At 39.5% G+C, this 12,051-nt stretch overlaps 1 protein-coding gene across 8 annotated transcripts in view; it reads right to left on the reverse strand.

The window, feature by feature from the left end:
• Nucleotides 1-12,051, reverse strand: part of MYO5A (myosin VA) — a 199,843-nt gene that overhangs the window by 70,639 nt on the left and 117,153 nt on the right. For all 8 annotated transcript variants that reach the window (XM_043918818.1, XM_043918823.1, XM_043918821.1 and 5 more), the window contains exons 13-16: nucleotides 11,140-11,265; nucleotides 9,451-9,534; nucleotides 2,759-2,920; nucleotides 1,465-1,562 (exon numbers count right to left, since the gene is read on the reverse strand). In XM_043918818.1, the coding sequence (XP_043774753.1) occupies nucleotides 1,465-1,562; nucleotides 2,759-2,920; nucleotides 9,451-9,534; nucleotides 11,140-11,265 (470 nt within the window). The remainder of the gene's footprint in view (nucleotides 1-1,464; nucleotides 1,563-2,758; nucleotides 2,921-9,450; nucleotides 9,535-11,139; nucleotides 11,266-12,051) is intronic.

Here is a 12,051-nt window from a genome sequence, read left to right on the forward strand (position 1 = left end):
TAATGTCAAATTGACACTAAAAAAGGAAATAGCAAGGCCTGCTTCTTACAGGATGATCACTCCCCTTACTCCCTAGTTATGCCCTGAATGACCTATCTGAGGCTGCTGTGGTGCTATCTTCTCAGTGTTTTGTTGGTGATGGGAGATGGGGTTGGTTGATGCAAGGTAACGGGCCCTGGAGCTGTCCAGGAGAGTTGCCCAGGGCATGAAAGCTTCTTCCTGCTTCTCAGCTCCTCCAGAAAGGCTTCTTGGGAATGAGAAGAATACAACAGTCTTTGAGAAGTGCACTGCAGTCTAAGGCAGAATCTCCAGCGGGCAGGAGTGGCAGGGGCATAGGTGAAGGAGCACGCACACGCTGCAGAGTGGGAGTTATTACAGTGTTTGGGAAGGTGCCTGATCTTTGACCCACAAATTCCTGTTCTAGAAATACAGCAGTCTAAGGAGATATTCAGGCAGGCAAATATACAGAAATGTTTGGCAAGAGATGTTAATCATAGCCAAGGAATAACCCAAATGGCCATCAACAGGGAATAACTTAAATGAGTGACGGTATGTCTCTAAAATGGGATATGATATAGCCATTAAAATGGTGATAACGATTTGTATTTATGAAAATGGAAAACAGTCACAATTTATTAAGTTGAAAATGAAGTAAAACTGCAATTACAGCATGATTCCTTCTCTCTTATTAACCTCTCTCTCTTTCTCACAGATACACACACAGAGCAGGGAAGGACTGATCAAGAAGGATCTATGCCAGTTAATACTTATTACCTCTCTAGGTATAATGAAATACTTTTTCATTTACTTTTATACTATTCTATATTTCCTGAAAATTGTTTTTACAATGTGCATGCATTACCTTCAAAATTAGAGAAATGTTTCTGTTTTGGAAAAAACTTCCTGTCACATATGATATTGATGGAGGACAAGATACGTGGTAAAAAGCAGACTCCTCTGATGCTTTCAACAGTTGAAAAGCAGCAGGGATGATTATGAGCCTTTGCTAAAGCAATCTTATCTCACCCAGCTCTGGTTTTAACTGAAGCCCAAATTAACCAAAAAGATCTTAAACTGAAGTAAATTCAAAATAGAAAGTAGAACTAGAACTTTGTGGTTGACCTCAAATGTTTAAAATTGTCAGAAGGCCAGATGCTAATTTGTTCTCACATTTTTTTTTTTTTTCGGTCTACACTGCATGGCCTGTGGATCTTAGTTCCCTGACCAAGAACTGAATCCAGGCCCCAACAAGTGGGAGCGTGAAGTCTTGGCCACTGGACCACCAGGGAAGTCCCTGTTTTCAAACTCTTAAAAGGGAACAAAAACTGAAAAAAATTCTATTAACTAGTCATTTCCTTCTACAAGGGATGAAGATTCACCCATGTATTTTTTTTCCCAGCTGTTGATTCGACAATCCTTATGAGATATGGATCCTTTTAAATTCAGCAGTTGAGAAATACTTACGTGAATGGGAACTTGAAGTCGTTAGGCTTGATACAGCGCACATAGTGAGGGGTAGTGGCATTCAGGGTCTCCATAAGCAGGTGGAGGGAGTTTCGGAACTGCATGAAAAAGAGCAGAAAGGCACATCAAGGTCTGTCAAAGTCAAAGATGACATAAAACAACCTAAACTTTTCTTCTAATGGCACTAGTGGAGATGACTTAACCACCTGTGAACCTGACTGGCCCCCAGTAGTGGAGCTGCTAGGGCTTTCGGTTGAAATTTCCTTAAACCCTACCATTCATATGCTTACTCTGCTCTGTGGGGAATTCTTAATTTCCCCTCTCCCTCAGACTCTTTAAAATAGACTTTATTTTCTTAGAGTGGTTTAAGGTTTACCGCAAAGTCAGACAGAAGACACAGTAAATTCCCACATACCCTCTGCCCTGGCACAGGCATGGCCTCCCCATTATCAACCTTCCCCATCACAGTGGTACAATTGTTACAGTTGATGAACCTATTTGGACACAGCATCATTATTATTATATTAGGGTTCACTCTTCCACACACATTTCACCCCACTTTTAATACAGATTTCTGTGGCTTTCTGTTGTACACTCAAAACTTTGACTAAAAATACAACCTTGCTTTAAGGATATTAAGGTCATTTAATCATGTACAGTGGGAATTTTGCTGTACAATACTGAAAAAAGTAGCAGATGACTTCAAAAAAGTACAGGAAATGAGGGGGAGAATCTTAGATTATACAGCCAGGCTGGGGTCACCTCTAGGGACATGGCATGAGGCTGAGGGCTGTGGGCCTGTGTCAGGCCCTGCTTCTTGTCTACTCAGGAAAACAAACTGACTAGCACGCAGTCTCCTGCCCAAGGCCCAAACCCTTGTTCGGGCACAGAGCTTGTCTGTCATGTTTCCCGTGCCTCCCCCCCACCTACCCCGGGGTGCACAAGACATCAGAAATGAGGGGGCAGGGTTCCTGGGCTGCAGGAATTGTACAACTCCAGAGAGGAAACAGCCAGAGGCCAAAACAAAGGCAGCAGTGGTTTGTGAGGGAAAATGTGCACCAGAAGAATTAAAATGTAGAAAAAATGATTTTGGGCAAAGCTTCTACAGTCATGGGTCTGTGATATGAGAGGAGCAGTATGGAAGTATGAATGGACAGAGCTCCACATTCTCACAGGGAGCGCTCCAGCCTCTTGTCACCTGAGGACCCCACCTGGGAGGCTGACAAAGGAAGACCTGAGGCCCCAGTGGAGTCATAAGGGAAGCAGCACCGCAGCGACGGCTCCCGGAACTCACCTGGTGCCCCACTGTTTTCTTGTGCTCTTTGGCCGTCTGGCCTGGTCTGCCTTTGGTGGGCTTTGAAGGAATGCGGGTGAGAGGCACGCGCCCTGAAGAGGTGGCTGAGGTTGGGCTGATGGCCTTCTCATCGTCTTGAAATAATTCTGGTAGCATCTTAAACTGAGTCAGAAATAGTAAAAGGAAATCACACTCTGAACCCAAACTCAAATGGAAATCTTTACAGAAACATTAGGATGATTTGCAATCCATAGTGATTCCCTTCCTTAAGTAACTCCATTCAGAGTCACATTCCAGAAATAATCAGTATCTGTGGTAGGAGCCAAAAATATGAGCAGAAGGTGACATAAGTGCTACAGAAATATAGGTGGAAAATGCAATAATTCTACAACCTTTTCTGGGGAAAATGAAATCAAAACTGCTTTGCTGAGATCTGAAATCTTAATCCATGGGAAATGCCCATCGATTTTAAATTTTAAACATTGGGGTGCACGTGTCTCTTTCAGATCCAGGACATGGAAGCAACCTAGATGCCCATCAGCAGATGAATGGATAAGGAAGCTGTGGTACATATACACCATGGAATATTACTCAGCCATTAAAAAGAATTCATTTGAATCAGTTCTAATGAGATGGATGAAAATGGAGCCCATTATACAGAGTGAAGTAAGCCAGAAAGATAAAGAACATTACAGCATACTAACACATATATATGGAATTTAGAAAGATGGTAACGATAACCCTATTTGCAAAACAGCAAAAGAGTCACAGAAATACAGAACAGACTTTTGAACTCTGTGGGAGAAGGTGAGGGTGGGATGTTTCAAAAGAACAGCATGTATACTGTCTATGGTGAAACAGATCACCAGCCCAGGTGGGATGCATGAGACAAGTGCTCGGGCCTGGTGCACTGGGAAGACCCAGAGGAATCGGGTGGAGAGGGAGGTGGGAGGGGGGATCGGGATGGGGAATACGTGTAAATCTATGGCTGATTCATATAAATGTATGACAAAACCCCCAAAAAAATAAAAAAAAAAAGGACTAACCCCCCCCCAAATATATATCCGAATATTGAATTAAATTGACATATTTGCTCTAAAAAAAATAAATAAATAAAAATAAATTTTAAACATTTTAGCATCAGCTAAAAAACATTACAATCGGGAAGGGTGTCAAGAACTAGTTCTACAATATAAGGTTTAAAAAAATCATGAGTTAATAGTAATTTTTAGAAAGTAGTTTGGATTATAGGAAAAAGAGTAAAGCTTTGCATTTGTTTTCAAAGGATTTATAACTTAACTGCATAATTCCTGCAATCAATTTTGTGTTCTATCAGGATAACGAAATGAAAGACTATTAAAAGATCTGGTAGTTAATAAATGAATGGATAGTATAAGTTAAAGTGGTTGGGAAAAAAATTTACGGAACAAAAGAGACTTCAAACTAATAAACAGGAACGTTTTGATATATGTACATATCTTTACAATAGTGATGCATTCCATAGAAATAAAATAAATCCTTCTTATAAGTCAAAGTATAATTGCAACAACCAATTATTTATCTAATAATCTCAGAGTATCTCCAGAAGAAATAATTTTCTTAAGAGAATTTTTTCATTACACAACAAAATCAGTTAATTTTGTTAGCTACAATGTGTATATTAACTATAAGGATACTTTAGGATATAATTCATGATGTATATAACAAATTGTTATATATGACATACCAATAACGGCTGCTATACAAATGAATGTATCCTTTGATTTACAGAGTTCATATAGCGTGGGCTGTTTGCTACACAAATGAATGTATCCTTTGATTTACAGAGTTCATATAGCTTGGTTGGCTATAAAGTAGGGGAGGGGGGAATGTTTTACCATTATATTGTATTACAAAGGGAAAAATAAGAGTTCCTAATAGATTTGACCTGAAAACTCAGCACGGAGTTAAGATGTTAAGTTACTTGATAATAGGCCAAGTACTCTGGAATCTATCTATACTGTTCTATCATTTACAAGTTGGTAGCTCTACATTAGCACTGCCTACCTAAATTTGTTTTTGTCTCTTCTGTGTACAATGGTTAACAGAGCTGGTTTGAAATATCATATTCACCACTGGTGCTACAATTTAACTAAATCTCTACAATATCTACCAGAAAACTACTCAATGTTGAGAGTTCAGAATATACACACACACATGTATATGCATAAGTTTTGTGTCCTCTTTATACAAATTATTAATTTAAAATTCTCTACATTGAGTTTCCATTTCTAAAAAGTGGGTTTTACATTGTCATATTAGAAACTACTCTAAGATTTCTTCTTTAGGCAGCGTTCCTGCCTCCTCATGGCCATTTTTCCAGACTTCTTTCCTGGTTCTTCCTCAGGCCAATCTCCAGAAGTTGAAAGCCTTATTCTCTACTATTTTAACCTACTTGTTCTCACTAAGCAATCTTATCTAGTGCTATTGCTTTAAGTGCCATCTTGCTCTAAAGACTATGAATTTATATGACCTACTCTGACTTTCCTTCTGACCTGCTGACTTACATTTCCAACTTCCTATATGATATGTCCACTTGACTACTTAATTGCCATCTTGGGCAAAACATGTCCAAGACAGAACTTTTATTTTAATTGAAGCATAGCTGATCCACAATGTCATGCTAATTTCCACTAAAAGCAAAGTGACTCTGATACATACATATATGTTCTTTTTTCACATTCTCTCCCATTATGGTTTGTCATAGGATATTGAATATAGTTCCCTGTGCTGCAACAGTAGGACCTTGTTGCTAAGCCACTTTGTGAAAGTAAAGTTGCTCAGTCATGTCCGACTCTTTGCGACCCCATGGACTATAGCCCACCAGGCTCCTCAGTCCTTGGAATTTTCCAGGCAAGAGTACTGGAGTGGGTTGCCATTTCCTTCTCCAGGGGATCTCCCAAACCAGGGATTAAACCTGGGTCTCCCGCACTGCAGGCAGATGCGCTTTACTGTCTAAGCCACCAGGGAAGCCCAATCTACTTTATATATAATAGCTTATATCTGCTAACTCTAACCTCCCACCCCATCCCTCCCCCAACCCATTCCCCCTGGGCAACCGCAAGTCTGTTCTCCATCTCCATGAGTCCAAGTCAGAACTCTTTTGATTCTTTCTCTCAAAGCTTGATCTTTTATGTCTTCACCTCAGTAAGTGGCACCATTATTTATCCAGCACTGAGGCCCAAAACACAGAAATAATCTTCAATTTCTCCCCTTTTCCCACTCTCCATACTCAAACCATCAACAAGACCTGTCAACTCTCCCCACAAATAAATGATAAGCCATTTCCACTGTTATAACTTCAGTATCTTAATCCACTGTCTCTTCCCTGGATTACTACTCCCCATTTCCAGCCTTCCCCATATCTCCACACAATAGCATATCATCCCCCATATGAAAACTGTCCAAACTTTCCAAAACAACAGGAATAAAATCCATACTCTTTACCATTGTTGTTGTTGTTCAGTTGCTAAGTTGTGTCCAACTCTTTGCGATCCTATGAACTGTAGCACACTCCAGGCTCCGTGGGGGTTCTCCAGGCAAGCATATTGGAGTGGGTTGCCATTTCCTTCTCCAACTCTTTACCATACTTCCCTCCAAAAAGTGGCCTCTCTCTACCCATCCTACACATTCTACTCACCTACCATCACCTACTCACTCCAGCCACACTGGCCTTCCTCATGGATCTCAAACCAACCAGCTTACACAGTCTCAGCACTCCTCATCCTATTGACTGAGGATTCCAACTTTATTTGAAGAAAGAAAGGCAGAGAAACAGTCAGATATATAAGTAGGTAGATATGCCTGGACATTCCATCTTGTTTCTTTGATCTGTCTATACTTAAGAAAGGAATCTGAATAGTTTAAGGCTGAACCTATATGTCTATGAAATAGTATTAAAAAAGACAGAAGCATCCAAGTAACTGCTTCATGAAGATGTGGGAAATCATCTCAGTAACAACACCATTATTCATTAAACTTTTTATACATGAAGTACTGCTCTGAGAGCTTAATACAACCTATTTAATCTTCATAACAACACTTGAAAGAAGATACTATCATGAGTCTATTTTACAGATGAGAGGTTTGCAGCATAAGCTCAGTAGATGAACTGTGCTTCCCCTTATCAATTAGCAACACTGAGAGCAGAGGTTACAATTCTTTTTCATGGCATTTGGTAGAACTACAATTTAATAGTATTTAGTCAAGTCCCAATTTATGTGTTTCTTGATACTCGATGTGGCAACAGAAGATATTTTTATGGTGGGAAAATATAAATTAAGACACCTTCTGTTAAGTTTTTTAATACCTTAATTCTTTTTTAGGTTGACAATTTTGGCCAGAAGCTGCAAAACTACAGGAAAAAAAACAAGACAAAGCAGATACACACACAAACAGAACCCCACACTGTATCACCACAAAATAAAGCACATAACACAAATATTGATCTTCTAAAGTTAGTACTTCCAAGAGTACAAATCAGCAGTAGGTTACACTTACTTCCTATCAGATACAGAAAAATTAAAATATGAAGCTCATACCCTTGGGTGGGTTTTCTCTGCTGACTGGGAGCAGTGGATGTGCATCTCACACCCCCTCTACCCCAACTGCAGCAGCGCTATGGAGACGGGCTGTGCTGGCTAAGTCGCTGCAGTAGTGTCCAACTCTTTGCAACCCTGTGGCCCACCAGGTTTCTCTAACCAGGAGTTCTCCAGGCAAGAATACTGAGAAGATGCCCTTCTCCAGGGGATCCTCCCAACCCAGGGATCGAACTCATGTCTCTTATGTCTCCTGCATTGGCAGGCGGGTTCTTTACCACTAGTGCCACCTGGGAAGCCCCATAGAGACTGGAAGTCACCCCAAATGATTCCTCAGAATGCACAGCTACTTTCTGGAAATGAAGGATTCACTAGCCAATCAGAAAAGTTCAGAATAAAGTCACAAAAGATTATGGGTGCCTGGGGAATAAGAATCGATGAATGCTCAGTGTAAGCTAAATTATTTAGAGTAGTACCATTAGAATTCCATGGTTTTTCACTTTGCCAACAAAGATCTGTATAGTCAAAGCTATGGTTTTTCCTGTAGTCATGTATGGATATGACAGTTGGACCATAAAGAAGGCTGAGCACCAAAGAATTGATGCTTTCGAACCATGGAGCTGGAGAAGACTATTGAGAGTCTCTTGGACTGTGAGGAGATCAAACCAGTCAATCCTAAAGGAAATCAACCCTGAATATTCATTGGAATAACTGATACTAAAGCTAAAGCTCTGATACTTTGACTATCTGATGCAAAGAGCCAACTTGTTGGAAAAGACTCTGATGCTGGAAAAGATTGAGGGCAGGAAGAAAAGGGGGTAACAGAGGATGAGACAGTTGGATGTCATCATCAACTCAACAGATATAAGTTTGAGCAAACTCCAGGACATAGTGAAGGCCAGGAAGCCCTGGCGTGCTGCAGGCCATGGGGTCGTAAAGAGTTGGACCTGACTGTTTTTGAACAACAACAAAAAGTAAACAACATCAGTAATTGGCACTGTGAGAGAATTTTCTCTTACACATCATTCCTATGAGTTATAAAGCATTAGTATTCAGGGCTTACAAGGATAAGTGAAAAATTGACTTTTCCTACAGATACTTAAGACAATAGACTTATTATTTTCTGAGAGTTAAAACTGGAATTTGGTCCTTATATGATCTATTATCAAAATAATTGAAAGTAAAAGTTTTTATTCCAAAAACATTTTATTCAAAATGTTCATATAACATTCCATTGAAGTTAAAAAGGACTTTCTTAGAAAAAAACAGAAAAACAGAAAGTGCTGGTCAGAAATCCATAAGAATTCACATGAATATTTTTAATCTTTCACTGAATACTTGAATATCTACTTTGTTAAAGTAAGTAACCAAGTAACTAACTTCCTGGTTTGCTCCCTGTAGGATGAACCTGAGCTGTGCTTCCCTCCCAATGCTTTCCCGATGAGAGTCAGAGGGTGGAGGTTGGGATCGACCTCATAATCAACCCCAGATATACATCACAGTTCATTACAATCTGGAATATTCTTTTCCTACTAGAATGCAGTGTTTCTGGTATCTAAGCCTCAGAAGAATAATTTCAAAGTGCTTCGGACCACATCTGAAATTGCACTCAGTCAGTGATCCAGAGGTCAGTTTTTACCTGATGGAATGCTTAAGGCCATGTTTCTGGTGCATTCCTTCAAAATGACATAGCAAAAAACAAAAGCCATCAATTTTCTCTCATGGTGTCTCACAAAGGCACAAGAGAGCCTGGAACTGCTGTGAGGCAATAATTTCACATAAAATACTACTGCATCATGGTTAAAAATGCAGACTCTCAGCTCAACAGCCTGAATTTTAATTTGGCTTGGAAACTGACTAGCTACAAAGTTTCTGTGCCTCAGTTCCCACCTCTGTAAAACGGGAGCAGTGATAATATCACCTCATCATAGGATTAGATGAATTAACGTTTGTAAAGCATTTAAAATACGACATGACACATCTATTTGATAAATTAAATCAACAATAAGGCTGATTTTTGTTAGAAAAATTATTATTATTGTGAAAAAGCTAATGTGTAAATCATGAACATTTTAATGAATATATTCTGATTGGAGAAAGCCTATACAAAGTTACCTTGCTTGATTTAAGAACTTTAATTTGTTCTTCAAAAACAGTGTCTTTATTCTTTTCCAGAAAGCCTTCACACTGGTATTCCACCTGAAAACACATTGGAAAATCTCATTAGCTAATAAAAGCTTTGAAGAGATACAATATATCATCAACAACAAAAATAAGTATTAGGCCCAGGCTATATGATGGGCTCTCAGTGAAGTATTATTAGTTTTATTCTAAGAAACTAGTATCATTCTTGGTAAGAAGCATGTTAACTCTAGAGTGAAACTCTGAAATACTGCTTTTCCTAGAGAGCAGTGGCAGTGCTGATTAACTGTGATCTAAAAGATGATCCCAATTCATGCGTAAGCAGACTCATAAGAAGCTGTTCTCTTCTCTCAAGCAAGTCAAAGAGAGCTCCCCCAAGGCCAACCACTGTATCTCCTCCAAACCTGGTTCACCTTTCTGCAGGGGAAAGTCTCCTTTGGGGAAGAAGAGACTGAAGTGAGAGAGAGGGTCAGAAGGACTCTCTTCTGATAGCTATTTGGCAGAAATAGCTATCTGGCAGAAAGCTGAAGTGATGATCATGGACAGAGGTGGAGGCTGGGTAAATACTGTATGAGTTGGTAAGTAGGCCTACATGAGACTGGATGCTCCCCGTTTCTAAAAGACTTCAGCTATCTACCACTCAAGGGTCCCCAGTCTGTACTACAAAGCCCTTAGATGGCCCTGAAGCCATCTAAAGATCTCCAGCTACACGAAGGACAGACTCTGAAAACCGTCAATTCCTGACAGGGACCATGGGAAACTTACCAGAAGCCTACCCCCATAACCTCCTTGAAATATAAACTAGTGTCATAGCTCCAGATTTTCTGAGTAGACTCTAGAACCTGAGAAGCAGCAGGTCTGCATGCCTTATTAGCAGGGACCCACTGAATCAATCTCAGAGGGCCACACTCATCCACAATTTCTTTTCTGAAACCTCTGGGGTCACTATGCTTTAGAACCCAGAATCTTTAAGTAGACCTGAAGCAGCAATCTGTAATCAAACATATTAATATTTATATACTGAAATATATAAATATCCACCTAACTGGGGTAAATAAAGACTATAAATAACCTCATGTTACTTCAGGTCAAAGATCAGGTTTAGCCACTAAATGGATTATGAAAATACTTGTGTATTTCAGAGTTTCTTGGATTTCAGAATTATATATACAGGACTGTAAACACTCACTTATTTCATAATATAATTCCATTTAGGTTAAACCAATAAACCAACAATTAAGCTTGCTTCTGCTGCTGCTGCTAAGTTGCTTCAGCCATGTCCGACTCTGTGTGACCCCACAGACAGCAGCCCACCAGGCTACCCCGTCCCTGGGATTCTCCAGGCAAGAATACTGGAATGGGTTGCCATTTCCTCCTCCAATGCATGAAAGTGAAAAGTGAAAGTGAAGTAGCTCAGACGTGTCCAACTCTTTGCAACCCCATGGACTGCAGCCTACCAGGCTCCTCCATCCATGGGATTTTCCAGGCAAGAGTACTGGAGTGGGGTGCCATTGCCTTCTTCAACAATTAAGCTTACTTTTCCAAAAAAGAGCTAAAGAATGAAAGCTCAGCAAAGAAAAAACTGCTATCTATTGACTATTGATTTTTTTCCTCTTTGAACTTAAGTATTCAAATAGAAAAGAGATAATAAAGCTTCCTTACTTTGTCAGCAAAATGCTGGATGATGAAAGCTTTGTTTGATAGGCGGGGCTTCTCAAATAGTGCACATTTGTTCAAATGTGTGTTGTACAATTTTTGGGCCCAGGTGTCATCTGTACCTTTAGGCATCTACATTCAGGGGAAAAAAAGAGTAAGAAAACAAGGTGAATATTATTATGAGATTCTTCTGATGCATCACCCAAGAGACCGTGTTTTGGCTTTGCCTAACAACTTTAACATCCAATTCAGGAACTCATTCCTTTCACATTTCTCTCTCAGAGGTCCCAAATCAATGATTGGGGTGTCTGTGTGTGTGTGTGTGTGTGTTTTCCTCTGTCCATGTAATTTTTCAGGCAAGAATACTAAAGTGGATTGCCATTTCCTACTCCAGGGGGTCTGTCTGACCCAGGGATCAAACTTAAGATTTTGGGTCTCTTGCATTGGCAGGCAGATTCTTTACCACTAGCGCCACCTGGGAACGAAAAGCAACGACTGAGACCTGCCCATAGGTGACTCAGCCCAAGCTTTGAGTAACTCAATCTGCCTGGACCAAGGGTCATCAAATAAATACTCAATAGATTTTTAAAGCAATGAAAGCCTCACAAATGAAAGATGAAACACCATGATTATCATATATTTTAAACAATTTGTTAAATAAAGATAACATTTGCACATAGTAGATTATTTATATAATTCAGAAAGCTGTAAAACAGAGAATAGTCTCCTTTCGCCATTTCCACCAACTGCTTTATCTGTCTTTAAAGCCATGGATACAAATAGTATCATTCTATAAACTTCTTACATTTGTAAAAATTTTTATTTCTTTAAATTATGAAAGTATGATAACACATTTAGAGGAGATTTGAAAAATATAGAACAAGGTTACATATAGTTCCACTATATATTACAAGTATT

The sequence above is a fragment of the Cervus elaphus genome, chromosome 12 (genome assembly GCF_910594005.1).
Source record: "Cervus elaphus chromosome 12, mCerEla1.1, whole genome shotgun sequence".
Classification (NCBI taxonomy): domain Eukaryota; kingdom Metazoa; phylum Chordata; class Mammalia; order Artiodactyla; family Cervidae; genus Cervus; species Cervus elaphus.